Source organism: Branchiostoma lanceolatum, chromosome 8, assembly GCF_035083965.1.
Source record: "Branchiostoma lanceolatum isolate klBraLanc5 chromosome 8, klBraLanc5.hap2, whole genome shotgun sequence".
NCBI classification, from domain to species: domain Eukaryota; kingdom Metazoa; phylum Chordata; class Leptocardii; order Amphioxiformes; family Branchiostomatidae; genus Branchiostoma; species Branchiostoma lanceolatum.
The window spans coordinates 5,719,713-5,742,507 of record NC_089729.1 but is presented as its reverse complement, the minus strand read 5'-3'; the positions used below and the strand labels follow the sequence as shown (position 1 = coordinate 5,742,507).

At 44.8% G+C, this 22,795-nt stretch overlaps 1 protein-coding gene across 1 annotated transcript; it reads right to left on the bottom strand.

Annotated features, from left to right (window-relative positions):
* Positions 1-18,789: 18,789 nt before the first annotated feature.
* Positions 18,790-21,933, bottom strand: LOC136439900 (transcription factor Sox-10-like). The gene is made up of 2 exons (XM_066435559.1): positions 21,428-21,933; positions 18,790-20,833 (listed from the first exon to the last, which is right to left on the bottom strand). The coding sequence occupies exons 1-2, from the start codon at positions 21,799-21,801 to the stop codon at positions 19,819-19,821; spliced, it is 1,389 nt and encodes a 462-aa protein (XP_066291656.1). The 5' UTR covers positions 21,802-21,933; the 3' UTR covers positions 18,790-19,818.
* Between the last annotated feature and the right edge of the window lie 862 nt (positions 21,934-22,795).

Here is a 22,795-nt window from a genome sequence, read left to right as displayed (position 1 = left end):
GGTAGGGCGTCGGGAGACAGGGCAGCAGGCAGGTCTTTAGAAGTAGGTCGCTCGTCGGCCCTGACGGCACCGGATTGGAATGTGGCGACTACTTCATAGGGAAAGACTCGGTAAAGTGGGTTTTGAGTGTCCGTAGCCATACACGCAAGTTTGGGTGCCCGTGTGTTTTTATCCTACCTTACAAACCGTCCTGCCCACAGTATGAATGGTGCGGTTGTTCTCGCTGTGATTGAGTTATGTGGCGCATACCGAGGGAGTCAAGCGTCTGGGGTCGACTCACCCCTAGGGCACTCTGCAAGGCACAATCATCTGGCTCGTTAGTAGGTCTTCATTAGGGGTCAACGTATGATTTCCTCTTCACACGAACATACTCGGTGTTCAGACCACAATACCCGGTATTGATAACGTCCACCTACTCTGATTTTACTTTATACGAGGTGAAGACTAGAGAGCATTAAACAATCACCTCCTATATCCCTCGGAAGAACTTCCTCAGTTGTGCCGGTCTTTTCCATGTTCTTAAATGGTCTTATATTGTGGGAATGAAGCTTCTCCATGGGTTGAATACTCCATCAAACTTGACACGGCGGGATGTATAAAGATGCTATTCTTGTTACGTCTTTTTTCATTCAGCGCTTTCCAGTATGTTGCAAATTGGGTGGAAAGAATCTGCAGTTTTAACTCCGTAACGTTTGGCGAGTGCGGCCGCGGAATCAATGGACTACTACTTTCTTTTTGACCTCATCATAAGCAAAAATGGATTCATGTCTTCTGTATATCATTAGCCACTGGAGTTGAAACACTTAAATGTCCACATTATAGAGCAAGTTCTGTACAATTTCCCGTGTTAAAACTGTGTTTGTAATAGGACACTTCCTTTACATGTCTGCAAAATGATTGTTCACTGTGACGGCCGACGAACACCGTAGACGAACACTATGAACTGGGTGTATTTTGGCAAGAAAAGTGTCAAAGGAAATGAAGTTACGATGTCCGAAGTACTATGATCGAAACAAACTAAAATGGTATTTACCAAATTCGGACAGCTCGCTTCAGTGGCTGAAACGTGATGTTAGTTGTCAGGTCATTAGCGGTCAGCAGGATAAGCCGATTAGGTGGAAGACATGACGGTGACTTTGATTGACGTGTGAGTACAGATCACCGGTTCGTAGTCTCTCTGGGGGTACTCGGACTAAAAGCGTAACGCCACAAACTTGGGTATTATCTCTGTGTACTAGTAACTTTGCCGTGAAGGTACCAGTTGGGATGGGAATCAATGTGTAATTGTGCGCCTCAGAGTTCAGTCACTTCAGTGTTTTTATCTAAAACGCAAGCCGTAGGGAAGCCGCACTACTTCACTACTACCAGCTACTTGAAAAAAGCAAAATGTTTTACCCTTTATTTAGACTCAATAACCTTATGGTTAACGTTATGTACTCATGGCCACTCATGTCATGTGCGGGTCTCGTCAAAGTCATTAAAAGTAAACTTCAAGACGGTTACACAAAGCTAACAACGGGTTCCAGTAAAACAGAGCTCCGCCTCGCAATTTCCCATCTTCAGTGGAAGAGGACCTTTATTGCTGAGTAAACACATCTGTACAGTATCAGAATGGTGCGGTTAGGTATCGCGCAGACGATCCGAAGGCTGCCGGTGGGATTTTCCGCTGTGTTGAGGCTTGTGTTGTCTGTAGTGGCGTGTCGATGTCCAGCGGCCTCAGGAGCGGGGAGGGGATGTTTACGTTAGGGGATTTCATTCTTTTTCCAAGGATGGGGACCCGGGGTACTCTCCAAGCAGAGCATGGGTTTCGGCTGGTTTTTACGTGTTTTTAGGCGTTTTTGTCGGGCTTTCTACTTTGTCATCTTTTTTGTGTTGGCTATACAAAAAAAGATGACAAAGTAGAAGCCCGACAAAAACGCCTAAAAACACGTCAAAAACAGTCGAAACCCATGCTCTGCTTGGAGAGTAGACCCGGGCTTGGCTGACAGGACTTTTCCATCTGAACTTTTGGAGAAACCTGTTGCACTCTGTAGTTTTCATCCAGTCTTTAAGTAGAGTAAACATCATAAAAAATTATATATAATTCACAAAGGCTGGGAAGGAGGTTGCTGACAGAAGGCCCCCCTCCCCAACGCGCCATTCACTGTAGAAGTCTGCCTTGTTCCAGTGCTCTTGACATTCCGGGCTGCTAGCGAACCACAGAAGAGAAGGCCCAAGTGGTCTGGAGCACTGAAAAGAGTTCTTTGAAGTGTCGCTGCGATGTTGGACAGCACGCTGCTATTTGCCCGACAGTACTGTTTCGAATGTTTGACTAATTTCATTGTTTGTCTTTCGGCACTACAATAAACAATAGGCCTCTTGTGTTCGCACTTTTGGCGCGAAACTCAACCGAAACTTTCGACCAATCACAGCGCTACTAAGCAGTGGACCTTGATCTTGTTTTTTATGCGGCATTCTGATGCCGCCTTGTTTACGGTGAGCCCTAGATCTGGGATGAAGATATCTCAACAGTCCTGTAGCATGCTGGGCTTCACACTGTGTGTTCTAGCCTGCGTTGTTGGCCGTCATTTTCCGATGACCATGAGATCACTTTGAAGGTCAACACGGGGCGCCGTGTGTCCGGCCGTGGCTGATCAGCCTTGGCGATACGGCGATTAATGCAAACTAACTAAGGATAAAATTAATTAAAACTGAATGTCAGGATTCCTTGTACTACCAACCTTATTTTTATGACCAAATAACCATATTTGAATATTTCGGTGTTGTACGTTCTCTTCAAAACTTTAAAACTTTAGATTTTCATCAAACGCATTGTCCATTATACTGTCTGAATCATAGATCACATTGTAGTTGTGTTTTCTTGGCGAGAAACTAGTCCATAAGAATTAGTCCCGTCTGTCCAACCCAAAACCATGAAATACAGCCATTCTTTAGCGGAACAGAGCTGCCCTTTTCTTGCCTGGCCGCATCGCACCAAGATGCCGAAACACGATACCAGAAACATTTACAAAGAGCACTGGGGACCAGGGAGTGTGGAAATTGTTATCAACGTTGTATCACACGCTTGTATCAAAGAACTCTTTGACTGGGCAGCCTGAGTACACGGCTTGTTTAGCCCGGGACAATGGACTCTTCACAAAGTGCGGAAAGATCTGCTTTTCCGCATTTTTACCGATCATGAGAACGGAATGAAGTGGTCGTTGTTTGGTATTTCGCTGCGCTTGGGACAAAGTTTAAGTTCACGAATGCTGAATCATGGCGTTGTAGTACGTGTGGCAGTGTTGACTCGGGTGGGAGGGGGCAGGCGGGAGGGCCTACCACCGGGGAGGGCCAACAAGGCCTATTCATCAGACCCCACTGACAGATCCTTTATTTCTTATCGTGGGGCGGGAATGCTTGGAATGTAGGTAATGTCAATGTTTGCATGCCCTGACCAATGGCGGGGCAGAACGGGCCGGCTGGAGCCCCAGAGGGGGCGTGGCCTCGTGTCACAAAGAAATTCTCTAGGCAAACAGAGACACAAGTCCCTTGTTCTCTTCCACAATAAACGCTATGTCCTTGATGCCAACGTTCGCAGTCGGTCGGAGGTTACAGATCAACCTGTATGTTGTAACCGTGCAGGATTTATGCTCAGAAGGTCCTGTTTCCTACATTCTGAGAGGATCATACTGGAATATCTGCAGTCCGAGACTGATCGCACTGTTCCTCTGGATTTATCGAGCTCTATTGGATGCAGAAAAGTTGGCTGGATGTGTGGAATGCGGACCTTGGCTACCATGTGTGTTTGCGAGTGGCACGGGACAACGTTTGCGCGCCGAGGGGTAGAACAAAGCAACGATGTTGACCAGTGGAGAAACAGACCCGTGCTGGACTCTTGTTTTTCTCTGCCTTCTGTTTGAGTTGTTTGCAATGCCATAATTCTGTCTGGACACCGAGCTAGACAGAAAAAAAGAAGTCTTGCAGTGTTTGGTAATCCACGAATATCCCAGGCGATGAAAGTAAGTCGTTGCAAAAGTTGTTGCTGATTGATGTAACGGTGCCGATATCACATCCGCTGCACTTCATTAGCAGTGATTAGGCTCAAGGTCAGATATGATGTGGTGCCTTGAGCGCCTGCATGTCGACCTTGACACGAACGTGTTGTTAACATGACATAACTTCATAGCGGAAGAATTATTCATTATCAATTGTCATTGATACTGTTGAGTTGAGATGGTATCACTGAGAGGTATTGCAGTTGTAGTTACCTTGCGTCTGGGCAAACAATATTTTATGTCAGCTGTTCTAAGTGTAGCATGTGCAGCCCCTTTCCTCCTAATCTTTAAGTCATAAGAAGTCTTATGATAGAGCTGTTTTGACGTCCCTGTCACATCTGGCCATTTGGCTGGCTTACATGTGTCCATGTGCTAATCTTAATGGTAAACATCAGAGATCTGTTCAGTGTCAGGCCTGCCAACTCTCTAATGCTGTATACAGAATGTAGGGAGAACATCCTCTGGTAATGGCAGTTTGATGATGTGATGTCCACTGCAGGGATGTTCTGCTACATTGCCTCCATTCTTCATTGTGTGACTCCTGTTGTTATGAGGACCCCAGGGACCTCGCCTCCTCATGCTATACTCAGGACTGCCTTTTTTCAGCTCTACAGGATCCTACAGGTGCAAAGGGATGATGTTATGGACACCCAAAGTCCAGTAACTCTGGCCTCTCCTTCTGGGAGATGTGCACAAGCCCTGTGATTGTTCTGTCAGAAGGAGAATTGTTTGGGAAGGACTTTCAGAACTCAGAAGGGACCCAGGCTGGTTTAGTATGGTCAAACTTTTCCCTTGTGGTGCATGGGAACAGAGAACCTGTATAGGCCCAGCTACAATGATCTTATTCATAGCCAGGTATGGAGGCTGTGTTCATACAGTGAGTAGGTTCTCCTTGCTTGTTTGTTGATGTAGACCACCAAGGATAAAGTACGGACAGTGGAAACTGTGATTTTCTGTGGCCGCACAATAGAGGACAGTGTTGGCTCAGATTGCTACGCCTGGCAGGTTGTTTTAATGGGGATAATGAAGGGTCCGTTTAGCCATAATTACAGGGATTTTGCCAACAACTGATGTACAAAAGGAGGGACGGAATTTCTTCACCTCAAGAAAGTATATTTTTGCCCTCTTGCAAGCAAAGGGAACGTCCAAGAGTTTGAAACCCTGACCTCAGTGGACAGGCTTGCATTTCACATAGCAGACATGTCTGGAGATCAATGAGTGACATGAACGTTTTACAGCCAACTGTACATCTATCTTTCAGATCTGATTCCATACGCTTCCACACAGGAAATAATTACAGGTGAGGTTTTGTAAAAATCCTGAAGTGTTGTTTTGTGTTATTTTGGAGCTGAGAGGCTGCCTTGTTCTTAATTCCTCACAGTGTGTATAGCCAAAACTCTTTGCTTTGTGACCAGCTTGGGTTCTGGTATGTGGTCCTCTTTTTACTTTTTGACTTGTGTTGGCCTGGCATTGTGCCCAGCCCCTTTGGTACAAAGGCTCTAGTGTAACCCAAGCGGACTAAGGTATGCAGCACTCTCAATTGGATTGGATACTAGGAGGAAGTAGACGTGGAGCCTGTAAGAGAATCCTCTCTAGTAGTACAATTCTTCATTTGTTATGGGGAGGGGGGTGCTGAAATAGGCCACCTGGGCTCAACATTCTAAGCATAGCTCCCATCAAGAGCCCTGACACTAGAAGTAAAACACTGACTCTTTTAAAGGCAGGCAGCCAGGCAGGGCAGAGGGTCGGGGCCCCATCCTTACCGAAGGTCTGCCGGGGTCTAGTGGTAACCATGCCATGACATCTCCAAGTCAAGTGGCCGAGGGGTATGAAGTATTATTCTTTATTGTGGATACACTGGGAGAGCTTCCTGTTAGGAAGTGCGGACAACATGTGTCAAGTTTGTGATCTGGAGGACATACAGTGTTACCTGTGCTGTAGTGGCTCTTGTGTTGTTATTTGATAGAGGGGGTGGTACTACTCTCCAAGCAGAGCATGGGTTTTTGACGTGTTATTTTGCGTTTTTGTCTGGTTTTCTACTTTGTCATTTTTTTTGGCTCGCCAACCCAACTATAAAAAAAAAAGATGACAATGTAGAAAGCCCGACAAAAACGCCTAAAAACACGTCAAAAACCAGCCGAAACCCATGCTCTGCTTGGAGAGTAGGTGGTGCCAGACTCTTAACATAATTATAGGTTATGACTGAATGTCACTGAATGATGATCTAGATCTACCCCAAACTTGTTTTTGTATTATATAAATGGTTTCCAAGAGCAGCATTCTGGATGCTAGTATAGTGAAGCTTGTTTTGATTCCTTTATGATTAATGATATTAAGGTGAGCTAGGTATGCATATTTGGTCCATTTATAGAACAATGTTTTTCTCAGTCATGGCCAAGATGTGTGTGTATAATACCAATTTGTATGGACAATTAGTCAACAGGTTCCCCAGGCGGTGAACAAAGGTCTTTTGACCTGTTTGGAGATTGCATGTCTTTGCCATGACATCATTTGGTTTGGTGGGGCTGGTTTGAAACAACAAAGTAACAACTATGGATTTTGGAATGTTTGCAAAAGGCTTGGGTAGAATTTCGCTGGTTGTTTGTTTCCATCAGTAGAACAGTGTTACATGTATTTATTTGACTTGTCTATATCATGGATATTCTAAAGTTTGATTTTTATTTCAAGTTATGAAAGTCTTCTCAGAATTAAACAAAAAAGTCACAATAATTTTAATCAAAAAAGATTCAGGGCCCACATCCAGTTATGTTTTTCTTTTTTACATAAATCAATTTTTTAAGTGTTACATTACTGGTACAATTGATTCATTTTGCAACAGACTAATAGATATGACATGCTTTAGATGTATTGCACAGTATAAAATCCTATATTCATACCTGTAATATTTCAATTTTGGGGCCCAAAAACTATACCTGGATATGGATTGAGAAAATTGAATGACAGTTTTTGTTGTTGTTGCTATTTTCAACTTCTTTTTGCTTTTCCTTGTTTTTCAATGTTGTTTTATCAAGGATTTATTTTTGTTTGATTTTTCATTGGGAAGTTCAGGTTATCAGCTTATTCCTATCAATTGGTCTTTTTTACCTTGCTACACCTTTTTTGTTAGCTGTCTTATGATTGGATAAGATAGTGCAATGCGGCATTGCCACGGCTCAAGTTTTTAGCCAAGCACACCAGATCACCCCTAGTCTTCTCGATAAGTGTGTTTGGTTCTTTTACATGCAGAAGTTTGGCGGCGCTTTAGGCTAATGCCTCAAGATCACTCATACACGGGGTTGCTGGCACTATGTCACCTTCTGAAATGTGAATGCAATCCCATACAATATACCTGCCTCAATGTAGCGATGTCAATCATTGCACCTGCAGTGTCTCTATAGATACAGGCTGGGTTTACACACGCGTTTTTGAGTCGACTTCTCAGGACAGTGCAAGGAGAACCCTAGGCAACTCAAGTAGCATTTTCCAGTATGAAAACTCCACTTGAGCAGCCCAAAGCTCCTCACACACAGCCCGGCCTGAGTCAGCTCCGAAAACTGAGGCCATAGTCTCTACAATAGTAACCTCTCATGACCAGAGTCAAGCCTTGTTTACCAAGGGTATGCATCCAGCTGGGATGATACTTCAACTGATTTAATTTGATCTGAATCATGTGACTAAAACATGTAACTACTGTGCATCCTGAATTTGTTGCTGGATTGAAACACTAGTGAATCTCAGTTTTCCTTGCTGTAGTCACCACACAAACCATGATGTTCCCATCTGGAGTACATACCAGCAGTGTTAACATGTGTAATGTACCCTTGTGGCCCTGCCCTGCTGTTACCATAGAGTCAGACAGCAGTGGTGGTAGCCTGGTATGCAGGGTTCACATGTCAACACCTGACAGTTTGGGCAACACACATACTTCATCCCTTGCCTGGGTAGTGGGCACTAATCTCAAAGCAGATGTAGAGAAAGGAAAAATTGTAATGTTTCTCAAGCTCTCGGTTCCTTGAAGCAGCTAGCCTTTTCTCCACTGGACCGGGAGTGTGAGAAACATGATTTTGTCTTTCTATATCTGCTTGGAGATTATGGTCAGGTCCTAGGAGTTTTTTCCACCTCTTGGTTGGAGAAGGGGGCTACACTACATTCAGAATGCTTGCGAGTTCTGGCTAGGATGCCAAAGAATTGTTATGCAATCCTCAAATCACTGATATTGGAAATATGTAGGGAGGATGAACCCATTGAAAACATTGTATATGAGCTACGCATTGTGTATTATCTGGTCTTTTGTAGAAAGGAGCAAGGAATTTTTTTTTTTGATTTTGGACAAATTAGATATTTGAAATAGCATTGTAAGTTGAAAAGGTGATGTAGACCTGTAGATAGTACTTTTACTGCTGGCTTTGCAGATTGAAGGAGTATGTTATTTGCCTTTGTGAAAAACATGCTTATGTTGTAAGTTGGTAAATTGGGTGCATGACTGTTGCAGCAGTGCCTCCTAGCTGTTCCAGGTGGAATGGCAGGGCATCTGTAGAAAAGTTTATGTTGGTTCGCCTGGCAGTGTTACAGCGCCATCTAGAGAGTTGAAGCAGTACTACAACCATCTTCAGGCACACTCTTGAAATTCAATCCTCAATTGCCATCATATGTAGCTAGCCTTCAAAAGTTTTCATGCCTTATTTTGTTTGCCTAAGTAGATTATGATTTGGTTGAAGACAAACACAGAACAACGGCAGAACAAACTCTTCTTCAACCAGGCATCATTCAATTCGATCAAAGCTTGAGGGAAAAACTTTTTAAAAGACCCAAGCTCAGAATGCAACTACCGGTAAGAAGATTGTGGTCAGTAACAAATGGCAAATGTACATGTCAGTGGTCGTCAATGTCTTCTCCTCTGTCACCATACCACTATTACCTATTGATTTATACAACATTAGGGTGGTCATCCTGTCATGTAAACCATGAAACAACTTTCAACAGTTCTACTTTCTGGGACATGCTTGAGAAAGATTGGGGTGTAGTGTGACCACAAGCACCCTTTCTTGGATATCCCTGTTTTAGACTCTTTACAAAGGTGTCCATTAATAGCATGTCTGGAGTGGGGTGGGATTATGTGTCTGGGTTCTCTGTAGGATCGGGTGTTGTCCTTGTTGTAACTAACCTAGAAGGGATAAAGAGAGGCACAGGTGACTCTTTAAGTTGTAAAGTTAGGCAAAAATGACAAAGTTGGACTAGTTTTTGCAGAAATTGTCCAGAGTAGTTTGCCAATCTGGGAAATATTGTACATTGAAGAGAGTGCCTTAAAGTAATGCATTGTCATAATGAATTGTACATGGTAGATTTAAGCTTCTGCAATATTTACCTTTTAACCTCAACAAATTGCACTATGCAAATTTTAAAGCAAAAAAAGGAATATTAATTTACAGTCTCAGAATCTGTGGTCCTCGAAAGCCATTTTATGTGTTATGTTGTATAGCATCAAAATCTAACAATGTTGAAGCTATTTCAGCTGACAAATTGTTCTCTTCAACGCTGAATTGATTTGTCTTGATGTTTGTCCATTGAAAAGAAAATACCCAATTTCAGCTGTAAAAATGCCAAATTTTAAGTGTAAAAACAAACTGTGTTGTCAGGCCAGACCTCGACAATGGCCTCTCTGCACAGTTGACTTGACAATGAAGTTTGTTGGTTCAAGTTCTTCAGGTGTAGAACAACACCTTTTGGGGACCAAACAACTTCTTTTGAAGTCATTTCAACACAGACTTGGCTTTACTAGCCTGACTGCTGCCCCCATGTTAACACAGTTATATATAGTCTGAGTGTTTTCAGTTGGTCGTGTTTTCATTCTCCCATGGAGGTTACGCCCTGAGAAAGCAGGGCCAGGGCGGATTACTTCACATTTTGCCTGTCTGTGTTTACACTGCTCAGCACCTCTGAAGGGGAGGGGGGCAGGCATCTGGTAGCAGTCCTGTGAACCTGAGAAGGCCTGGGTGTGATGTAATGGGTCCAGCACTGCTTTCAGACTATTTACCTTTTCATGGGACGTGGCTAATTGGTCTGACTGGGGCCCTGCAAAACGTGATCTCAACATTTGGAGCCCTCAACATTTGGAGCCGGGCCAACCCCAGCACAATGTCACCCATCCACAGATCCGGAAATCATTTTTTTGTTCCCGCACATACAGAGCCGTGGTGAAAGACGTGCGGCTTTGATCTCCTGGGCTGGGTCCAGGGGTTTTGTAGCAAAGTTTGTTTGTCCCTCTGACCTCCCCTCTATTCACCTGGATCTACTCAGGCCTTTTGTTTCTCCATTAGGGAAGACAACACCTTCATTTCCACTCCCAGACTGGCAAAACTGACCAGGGAATGAACTGTTGTCAGAATAAACTGCTGAAATAAACTACAGAGGACTTACAGTACTAAGAACTCATGTTGGGTTAGGCCATTTCAAATTGACTAACCGGTTCTCATGGCTAAGAACGAAGGGGAGAGACAGACCATACTTAATTTAATTGATTGCAGTTATAACAACTCAGACATTTTGTCATCTCTTGAACATAACAGGTTAGAAAATTGAAGTTAACATGAAATCATGTGCAGCAAACAGTACCAAGAACGACAGACAACTTTTGCACTATGATCCAGCTGTGTATTCATTGTGATGAATATTAACAATGCATTAGAAACGTTAGTCAGAATCCAACATTGAAGTGACATACATCTATCATATTGTGTATGTATGTCTGGCTTGTAGGCATTTGCAAAATCAGGCATTTTGTGACATGGAAAGTAGCCAAACCACTACAGTCACTTCTGAGGAAATGTTCATATGTAGAATGGTTGTGGACACAAACGCCAGTTAGAGTTTCATATTACCTTTGGCAAACCACAAAAAATCATGGAATCTGGTGCTGTCTCAGTTTTGAGTGGCTTGAGCGAAAACGTCAACCCGGATTGGTACCAAATCACAACAAAGCTATCCCCTAACAGGCTCTTCTGAAGTATATCTTTCTTGTTGGTTCAACTTTTTTGTACCATGTATATGATGGCCAATATTACCTTTTTTTGTTGACATAGCCATCATGTTCTTGTTTGCAAAGGCGGCTTCGTACATTTTGAAATGGTGCAAGGTTGCTTAGTTGTGTCACTAAACCGCTCAATGTATTAAAGCCTTATGCTGCCAAGTCACCCCATATTATCTCCAGTTGGACTGTTGACACACTGTGCACTTTAGCTTAGATAAATGGCCCCAGCAAAACAACCAATCTTTAAACCTCTTTGGGTGGGACTTGTTTGAGGTATTGATTTTGATATCCTGCCAAGCTCAAGAGTGTGTGATTTTGTGAAGAGGGTTTGGGGAGGGAAAAGGGGGGTCAGCTGCAAAGAGAATAAATGTTCCATAGCCTGCATGTTATCATAAGTAATGTAATAATTGGTTTATAATCCTCTGAGAAAATTCAAGTACAAACGAATTGAGGAAACTTCTGTGTGTAAATATGTATATACTGTGTCAGCGTAGTTTCCAAGCAGATACTAGGGGAGGCTATGTTTTCTTACTTGCCTTTTCATAAACTGCCAGGGTGGCTGTGGGGTTGCCCAGGGTGAACAAAACATATTTGCCATATTCTGCTTAATGTCATTTATCGCTTTTCACTTTGTCTGAAACAGTGGGAGGTACTTCTCTTCTCTGACCCAACATACAAACTGCTTCATGCCATTCATGGTTAATTTTTATGATGGCAAGAAGAACACATAACATCCTTGCCCCAGGCCTTATCTGATATATTCCAAAGATGACATTAAGATTCAATATGTAGCCATTTTTTTAGCCTAGAAGTCTTCATCTCCACCCACCGAAAACATTTCAAAGCAGTTTTTTCAGGGGTTTCTTTTGGTACAGAAAACCTTTCCCTATAAGCCATGAAAGTACCTGACAGTTCCAGGTGGCACAATGGCCAGGTGTGACTCACAGGTGTTCATGATATAAATCTGACAACTCAATGTCTTTCCGGTTGAGGTCAAACTCATTATTTTTGTTGAAAAAAAAAACAATATTTATGTGACACAGACCAGTAAGCAATTATTACTTCACCTGTGAGCAGTGCAACTTGTAATTATGCATCACAAATTCTCTCTAAAAATTGTAAATAAGATGTTCATCTCTTTAGTATTCAAGGGCTTAGCCATAAAATGTGAAAGATCAGTTGGATTTACTGGTAGCCTTAGGCAAGACCGTAAGCTTTTGTCGTAACAAACAAGGTCATCTCTTGCACACGCAGTCATTAAGGCCTGTTTCTTTTTTGTGTTGCTTGCCACATACAATATTATCACTTTATACAAATGTACTTACAGCATGGGAAGTCGTCACGCTCTTGCACACAACTATCTCTTTGAAAACAACTACACTTGGAAACAAGAAAACGTGATCAGAGTTGATTATGGGGAGGGGGCCCCAGGAGGGGTTCACCTCATTACAAGATGATTGACAGGACGTTCTGCAAATTATAACAGCGAGATATCTTCACAGACAACTGTTGTAAACTTCATTTTGTGTTCACCTTGCCTCGGATCATTAAATTTTACCATGAAGCATTTTGTTTGTTGGGTCTGACTGAAGAAGTACCTCCCGCTGTTTCAGACAAAGTGAAAAGCGATAAATGACATCAAGCAGAATATGGCAAATATGTTTTGTGCACCCTGGGCAACCCCACAGCCACCCGCACAGTTTACTGAAAGAGATTGGGCAAGATTAGCCCGTGTTGTGCAGCCAAGCAGGACAAGATGGCTTGAAGCAATGGTTGTAATTACATTAGCATATGAAAGGAAGGTTGTTGAAAGTGATTTGTTTCCCCCTAGATTATAATTTTTCTGCAGAAACTGTCCCGCCTCAAAATACCAACACAGGGTCTTAATCAAAGCAACAATTACCCTTATTATCATCACAAGGCTTAGGGCACAATTTCATAGAGGGCAGATGATTTCCATAACTTTTGCGGCATTTTCATTCATGCATATGCTTGTTCATGCTATGTTGACTTTGCTATCAATTGCATTGTCAACCATTTCACATACATAATAGGGAAGTCATGCCCAGCCACTTGGCTGAACCTAATTGAGAGGTTACATTTTTTCTTCTTCTGTTCAAGCTTTTCTTGATGGAGTCGAACAGTTTGGTAAAGGGTAGACTGCAACTGCAGTATTTACAGGTTAGGAGAGTAGTAAGGGGTGGTGTGTGTAGCTGGGAGGGTATAGAAGTGACCAGTCTGGCAAGTTCAGCACACACCTGGCAAGGGGACCCCAGGGTCTGTCACAGCAGGGGTCAGCGGGGTCACGGTTTCCTGGGCAACAGTGTGCACTATGAGCCTGGAGGGGGAAGGACCCCATCCATCACAAACATGAGTGGGCAGCAATGGCCAGTCACACAGTTAGGCAAACATGGAAGGGGGGGATGTGCGATGTGTCCCAGTTTGTACTTCTGACAACTGTTTGTCTTCCTCCACCAACATAAACAGTCCCAGGCCAGTTTTATTGTCAGTAAGTCTTCTTAAGGCCTGCTAGGTTCACCGACTGAAGGGCACACAAACATTCCTAATTAAGTAAATAAACTTGCCACTTCTTTTGTTCCATAGAAATATACAGCTCTGGTCAGCTAGTCCACCATTTTGAATTTCTTTTCAACTGATTTGTGTTGGATATTGAATAATTAGTGTGGTTTTCTGCACCTGAAGCGACAAGGGGACATATGAACCACACAGCTCTGTTGTAACGTAGCCATATCTTTCACTCACACAGGAAGCAGGATACAAACTTCTCTTGTGTTCCACTAATCAATAATATTGACTTGACATTGCACTTAACTACTGCAGGTCAACTGTGTCTGGTGTGTGTCAGTGCCAGCAAGTTTCCCATAACCAACACCCAGAAGCTGTAGGGAAGACAGTAAAAACTAAAGCGTCTATTCTAAGTTTTATGAAAATAATTACAGGAATATCTTAACTTCCTGTTGACAATCTTTGCTTTGGTTTTCATGAATACTCTGTATTTGTATAGGGAAAAGATATTTGTTGTTTATAAACTCAGGTGTACAGTGTATCAGTCCTTAGTTAAGTTCAGTGATGTACAGTCAAGATCAAAGACTGCTGGGTGTCAATCCAACAGGTTAAGGTCTTAAATCACAAGCCACAGGAGTCCAGGTGTGACAGCTGTGCAGGTGTCACCTGCAACTCTTGACCGGTGACTTGATTTGCATAATTGGTGCTACATCTGTATTACTCATTTCCCTTGAAGTCTACCGAAAATCCAATTATGTTTGATGCGAAAAGTTTATTTGGAATTCAATCCCAAATCCTGTGTTATATATGGAATCTAGCTCTTTTGTTGTTCATGACTTTGGATTTTCCAAACGAGAAGATTTCATTTGGACTTCCCATGGGTGAAGTATTGTAGGTAGGCAGGCATTACTAAGTTGATTACTTCATGGCCAAAACTTTCCAACCTGTGAAGGAACAGATATGTCCCGGCGGAACAGAAAACATTTCATTGGATGAAATAAATTGCGCCTTTTTGATAATATAAAAACCTATTGCTATCTTCAAGGAGGTGGCTATCTTCAATATCAAGTTGATAAAGTTATCTAAAATTACTGATAATAGCCATCATGGAATTATCCCAGAGCCATAAAGTATATCAGAGACAGACTAATGGGAGCCCAAGTTTCCGTAAGTGGAAACATTATAATAACAGATGAAGGCTAGAATACACTGTACAGCCTTGAGTGGCCCAGGTTAGGCGTGGTGCCAAACGCCAGATCTTGGGTTTGCCACTGGAAGTCATGATCAAGTGTAAAAGGGATGCCCAGGTGGCCTTATTGGTTCCGGTTTCTGGTCAGGCACTGTTTTGACAATTTGTGCCAAGTGTTGGGACAGGTCCTGAGAAGGCCCCTGTGTGTTGGGTCCCTCTAGAGGTGCTGTCACTCCTGCCTTGGAACAACATGTCTGTGCAGCCCACAGAACATAGCTTTTACTCACTTCCGGTAATAATATAGTCCATCCCAGTCTTAGAACTATGCCAAGGTTATATCCTTTGAGTTTCGCTTGAGCCAAGTCACAAAATCTATTAACTTATACTTCCTAAGTACAGTGTGATCCAGCTCAGGCAGCTGCAAATCGGTACTTGTATGTTCATGCTATACAACATACTGTACATTACTAGAAGTGCAATTCTTGCCTTTGTCTACGGCCTGCTTTTTGCTGAACTGAGTATCCATCTGCACTGCTGCTCTTACAGTCTTGTTTCACTGAGAGTACAATGATTATGTTCTCATCATATTTATAGTTAATATTGGCCATTAGTGTAAAGGAATAATATCAGAAGGCTAAAATCATTTTAGCACTTTGCATGCAAGTGCGATTGTGACTATAGTATACTGACATGACATGGTTTATGATGGTTGTTTGTAATCTCCAAGCAGATCCACACCGGGCGCGAAAATCGTAGTATGCTAGCCAGAGAAGGTCCAGTCAGCCAGAGAGGGTCCAATAACCGGGCTATTGGACCCTCTCTGGCTGACTGGACCTTCTCTGGCTAGCATACTACGATTTTCGCGCCCGGTGTGGATCTGCTTGGAGATTAGGTTGTTTGAAAGAATTGATGATGTATAAGAAGAGCATATAAATACAGAAACAATTGATCCAACTTCTGCTTCCTATGTACACTTTCAGTCCCTTTATATAACTCCCTATACATACACATCTCTATACTTTACAGCAGTTAAAACTGTTGAATCTGTGTGAGATGGCTCACACAGGTGATGAATGAGACCCAGGCCAGTGGATGAGAAACCCGACCCCCTCAGCTGTCCCCACCCTGGGGATCCCTTCTGACACATCCCCTGACCCAGGGGTCACCCCAGCTTCCATATCTGGGAACACATCACCAACAAGTGTTGCCCTGAGTCCACATGGCGCAGACATGCATGCAGGCTGCTGTTGTGAATCACAGCTATTAATAGTGGGCAGGGTGCTTGTCGCTCACAAGTATTGTGTCCGTCATATATGACGTGTCCGTCCCCAGAGATGTCATTAGCCTCTAGAAGTCTCTAGTAAAGGTTTCAAGGGACTGGGGATGTACCTTAGGGCAAACAAGAGCATCCACAAGTGTGATCAAACTGAGCTCCAGTTTTGTTCAGTTTTATGTTGTACATCTCCTATGCATATTGCAGACATGTGCATGTTCTGGCAGTCATCAGATGATGGTGGTTTCCATGGCTTCCCTGAGGAGTTTGGTTCATAGTCGTCTTCCTTTCATCTCCCCAGGATGAATCACCAGTGAATTGGCAGTCTGAGCCAAGTTTCCCTTTACAGAGTTCTGACCCAAGGTTGCCTAACTAATCACCCCTGACCCCTCCATTCACAAACTCTGATTTGGGTCACAGGAAGCTGTTGGGTGTTTTCCTGCTTTTTGGCCAAGGCAATGAATATTGCATGATGAATCCTTCATACTTTTTCAGCGATTCTGACTTTGTAATCATAATCTTTGTCCCGAGAACAATAGATAGGAACTTCCCCTGCATTGTGTTTGTTCAAGATGTACATAATTTTGCACATAGAATGAGAAGGTGGCTACACTTCTGGCTGTGGTGATAGTTGAGTCTGATTTATAGTTGGTGAAGTCATGCCAGGGTATTTGTGCTGAATGGTGTGCCTGGACTTGTGCCAGCTGAAGAAAAGGCACTTCCCTGTGAAAAAGTTCAACCATAGTTCTACCAACTTCTGACATTTTCTGCACCCACTTTATGGTACACCTGTGTTCTGATGTTGGGGCTACCACAGCCGCTGGACCAAAGAGAGGGTCCGAAGTGTTTTATATTTGCAGAAGGGATTTCACGTCAGAATGATTTTGAGTGGCACCAAAACAGGAAACATATTATGGAACAGAACACACCCATAATCCATATCATGAGATCTATCCATAAGCCATACGCATAGCTTTCATTTCTGAAACAGGAAAAGAGGCCTACTTTCAAAGATTCATGCAAAACAACCTGCAATCCACACCTATAATAAAATACTCTTAACACAAACAAAGGGGTGGCACCACTAGTATGATACCTGAGGGCATGCATGACCTAAACTGTTTTATTTATTGACAGTTGTCTACAGAAACTAGTAGATAGGGGCAGAAAAGCCACCAGCACCTCCAACTGTTTGTATTCTTTACTGAAGCCAGTTAAAAAGTACCCAATAATGTTCTCAAAGGTTCCTTTACGTTGGTTGATTGCCCAGCCTTACCGCCAACAGACCAGCAAGGACAACAGGTTAGAGTGGTCATGTCTGTTTTCAGAGAGAAGTAGCCCTGCCATGCACGATTTAGGAAGAACTGAAAGTCGCCGCTTCAGTTCCCCAGTCCCTGTCCTACACGACGGGAGAGAGACCGGAGGGTGCTCTTCAGCTGGCACCGTGCGGTTGTTACTATAAGTAGAAAGGATGACATAAGTTGTGTACAGCAAACTCTACACTTCCCAGTTCTATTTATCAAACATGGCCAACACGTGGGATTGAATGGCAGTCCAGCCCCTTGACGTTGACTTGGATTTCCACTAGCAGGCCCAACATTAGTGGACTTACAAAAACAGTGTTGCTTGGAACAACAGTCCCCTGCATTAGTTGGCACAGTGGTGCAGGGGGTCGGGTTTGGAACATGTAAACGGATGCCGGTATAACCCATGGGGACCTTTGTCGCCCTACTGGCCCTGTAAGAGGGGGGTGGGACATTCACCCCACCCTGTCTGGCTTGGTGTCTTCCCCTAAGCCTGTCCTGTCTACATAAACATATCCTTGTAACATCAAGAAGCCGAGACTGGCTTTTCCTCCTATGGTATAAGTTGGTTTTGGAGTTGGATTCTCCTAGAAGTTCCCACAGGCAGTTACTAAAATGGCCTTTTCGGTTATATGATGCCCTGGGTTTTCTCATGCAGTAAGTGTTTTGTCAAGTTACCGCACTGGCCCATTATGTAGCTGTCAACTGGATCCATGGTAATGTCATGCGAGTCACCCCGTTCTCTTTCCTTCTGAGAGGTTTTAAGATTTCGGGCCCAGCAAGACCGCCTGTGTTCTCACTTTGGTCTCGTTTTGCCTCTTTTCTGGCCAAAGAACAGGAAACCAACCTGGCACGAGACAGAAATGGATTGGCACTGACCAGATCTTTGCTGCCCCATGTCTTTTGTTATCCCCTGTATAATTGTCTTGTTACAAATCACATGTTTAGTATTCATGCCCCGTCACAGGAGACACTCCTTCTGGAATAAGTGCAGCCTCAGCGCTGCAAATTAGTACCCCCCTCTTGCATCTGTCTCTAAGACCTTGTAAAAGCTAGGAGTAAATCTTTAAACTTTTGGCACACAACTTTTCTTCCCACCATGGCAATGTGCTTTCCGCCAAATGTTTAAGATGTTAAGTTACTTGAGAAGTTGTGAAAGGAACAAAGTGTGACAGGTTTCTCTGGCCCTTGATTTGATAAGTTATTTACTGCTTGTTTCCCAAGTGTATTCAGGGAAGCCCTTGTTGATAGCGAATCGTTAAAAGCCTATTGTTATGCATAACCTGAAGTGTTCAGGCCAACAATACTGCAGGACTTACTAGTTTTGTTACTGCTAATTTCCACATGGTTGCCAAGTGTGTTTCTGTTCCTTGATGACTAAACTAGCCTGTCAAATTGCAGTACTCAACACCAATAAAGGCAACTGAGACAAGACGTTTATGATAAATGCACATCTTTTTAATGTAAACTTCTTCTCCTTGAGAACTATTTACAAAACAAAATCTCTATTTAAAATATGGTGCACAAACAACAAGAATATTCAAACAGAATTGACACAGAATTATGCTTAAACTTGGAAGGCTTTTACATAAATCCTTCTTCTCAGAAGAACAGATCACATCAGAGTAGTTTAAGGAACAAATAAGTTTTAAAGCTTTTGTATTAAAGTTTACTTAATGGTCAAACAATATATCTTCACATATAAATCTGCACCTCCTCAACAACTTTTGTCACATAATGACTAAACATTTGCTGCATACCTAAAGGTCCCTTGTGTGTTGCCAAAATGCTAGGTTCTGCTTATGCAGTTGGAATGTCATTCATACAGCCAAAGGATCCTGCCAATATTTCATATCTGTATGAAGCATGATGGACACTGACTTCCTAGACAGTTACAGAAATATATAAATATATACACTTTCCTTCTTACAAAGAGAATGAACCAAACACTCTTCAAAATGTTAAACATGATCACACTTTGTTTTTAGAGGGTATCAATGTCATCAAAAATACAATGTAAGAAGTCATGTACATTCCCACTGACCATATACAACTGAAAACTAGTGGTCATGGTTGATTTTAGGCACTGGTGGATCAGCCCTTTTGTGGGACGTTTAGAACATCTCCAATTCTAGTTGGGAGTTAGGCATGACAGGGGGCCTGTCCGGCCACTCAGACAGAGTACTAATCCGGCAGATCGGTGCTCAGTCCAGCCCTGGGCTCATTATTTTCTAGCTTGTAGCACTTTTCCAGATGTCTTGTCCACGAGGACCCGCAACAGATAGCAGATCCGCGGGACGTACATTCAATCTCTCCCGCACCATTTAGCACTGTAACCTTACCCACCATGGATGATGTGGTTACGGATAGCGTCCTGACAAGCTAGCGCACATTGTACAAAGATAGGTCACTCACGCAGAGGAAGTCCAACTCCAGAAGGACCGAGTTCAAAGTCCGGCCAAGGCTCAGGGCCTGGCGAGCTGCGTGTAGGAGGGCTCCCATGTTGACGGTGCCCCTGCCACCGTGGGGTAGAGGGATCGCTGCGGCGGTGCCATGTAGTTGTAGGGCGGTGGGATGGACGAGGAGGCGGGGTGCGGGCTGTAGAACTGCTGCGGGGAGTGGGCAGGGGGTGGATAGTCAGTGTACTGTGGTCTGGGTGGGGAGTGCTGGTAGGAGGAGTACTGTGGCTGGTAGTTGTAGGAGGAGGCCGGGGGATGAGGGGTGTACTGAGGGGGAGGAGGGGGAAGATGCTCCTGCTCCATCTTGACTGGGAGACGCTGCTCCTGAGAGTTGTCTCTGGGAGAGGTGTTCTGCTTGGCCATCCATGAAGACGACGACGTTACGGTGGTTGTAGCGGAGGAGGACATCTGGCTGTAGCTTGTGTAGGGCGGGTGGGAAGGGTGGTGACCGCTGGCTGACGCCGGGTGCCCGTTGGGAGGCAGGTACTGATCGAACTCCTCGACGTCGAAAGACTCCATGCTGGACATTACATCCAAAGGCCCGATGTCCACATTGCTGAAATCTATGTTGGGATGGCCGTGCCCCTGAGGGTGGTGGTGATGGTGGTGGGGACCGTCCCTGTGGATGGCCGTCAGGGTGTTGGAAGTGGTGTCGCGCTTCATGCCGTCGGCCTTGAGCGCCGTCATGCCCTGGTCTTGTTTTGGCGTTGTCGGCGGGGTGGGTGGGGCCTGGCTGCTCGGTGTCACGCCGACCGACCCGTCATGGGGGGACGGTCCCTTCAGGTCCTCGGGGCTGTGCGGCTCGCTGCCCGAGGGAGACTCCGCCTGCAGCGCCTTGAAGATCGTGTTGGCGGAGATGGGCGATGCCTCGGAGCCCGCCTCGTCCCCGGATCCCTGGTTCGCCTTGCTGTTCTTTCGCCGGCGAGGCTGGTACTTGTAGTCGGGGTGGTCCTTCTTGTGCTGGACGCGCAGCCTCTCGGCTTCCTCGATAAACGGCCTCTTCTCGTCCTCATTCAACATACTGCAGGGAAGGAGAAAAAAAACGAAAGGAAACATTAATGTTTGTGTACGAATTACTTTACTGTGAAGTACATTCGCAATCAAACAACAGAGTACGAAAGTCAAACACCCCCAGCGAGAGGTGCGAACTTTCCCACACCAGCCCACTCACTACGCTCAGCTTGACAACTACAGATCGAGCGAACGCAATAAGAAAACGTTTCCCTGCTTTAAAAAAAAATACATGATCCTAGGTTTAGTCGGTAGGCGACCTGCCTTGATTTTAGGTACGCCCGGGACGTAATGAAGTTACGAGGCATGTTTGTCAAACATGGCGATCAGCTGTAGGACGTGCTCCCCCCAGAGCAAATGGCCGCCTTCCAGAGAAAGTTGCGCGGGATCCTTCAAAGACCGAAGTCACAAGCTACCCTAACACCACTTTAGATCGAGCCCGCTAATCAGTACAGCCGGCGGATTCCCCGAGTTTCCCGATAAAGCACCCAGCTGCACGCACCCCCGAGAAGAAACCTGTTGCTGATTGTACACCGACCATGCCGTGCCGGGTGTATCGGCATGCATCCACCCATGAAAAGTTGGAGTTGAAACTCCCACTTACCGCCATAGTTTCCCCAGCGTCTTGCTCAGCTCGGCGTTGTGCAGGTGAGGATACTGGTCCGCCAGCTTTCTCCGGGCCGCCTGGGCCCACACCATGAAGGCGTTCATGGGCCGCTTGACGTGGGGCTTCGACTTGGACGATCCGTTGACTCTGACCGGCATGGGCACCAGCGTCCAGTCGTACCCCTTCAAAACATTGCTGACGGCCTCTCGGATCTGGCTCGGGAACTTGTGGCGCTTCCTGTCGCTCTCCCCGCCGCCGTCCTCCGAGCCGCTGCTGCTCTCCTCCTCGTCGGTGTCTTCCCGCTCTCGCTTCAGGCTCTCGAGCTCGGTCGGCTCCTCCTTCACTTCCACCGGGGTCTCCGTCTCGCTCATGGCGGCAAGTGGCGATGGGCAGAGTCCGGAAAGTTTGGAACACAAGCAGCACACACGCTCTACTGTTGATCAGTGCAGTGGAACTGCAGGCGAATCACGTCCTGGCCCGGCACCGTACTGATCGCCGCTAAACTCAAACTGACGTATAATTAGGAAAACAACTCGTCGATAATTTAAATGAAAATCCGCCCATGTCTGAAGCAAATGGGGCCCGCGCAGACATCAATCATTGGCTACGAGCACGTGGATTGGTGTCTGCGTCTGACCCTTATCTAAACCTCCATCAAGTGGGGTGCATTACCGCCCGGTGATTGGGCGGAAGTCCCGTAGGGCGGGGCCTCCCGACCGCGGAGAATCACGTAAGGTGTTGAAAATGAATTTTATCTGGGTGTCGTCTGTGTTGGCTTGAAGTTTCCGACAGATAGGTACCTATCCTCACCTGTCTTGAGTCGTTCCTGCAGATCGTATAAAACCAGAGTGTGTGGGTATAATGTGTCCCAGACCTGCCTACAGCTAGGTGGGCATGTCTGACGAATATCTTGTACAACAACCTGAATCCGCACCTCGGAGCAACGTCATGATTTTCGGGGGACACACGCTCGGGAAACTTTGCGTCTTCAAAAGTACAGTCACATCCAGCACCCAGTCCAGGCAGTGATTTTCCCTTTACAGTAAATTGAAAACCATTAGCGGTAAATTGAGCCAATCACTGCTGTTGTGTTTGCCGTGGGCTCCCCGTGTTCGTGCCCACTGCGATTGGCCGGGGCGGGAAGTGTTCGGTTACCTTGCACTTGCTCGGCTTGTTGATGCCGACGTTATCTGACGATCTGCGTGTCGAAACTTCCTCTAAATCACAAACAGACAACCTCTTAAACACAAACCAGAGAGCTCTGTCCCTACATGGCTTTGAACTTGAACAATACGACATCACAAGAATTCTAGAAGTATAGCTATGTCCACACACAGGCGAATACGCCCTATAGCTGTCGATGGA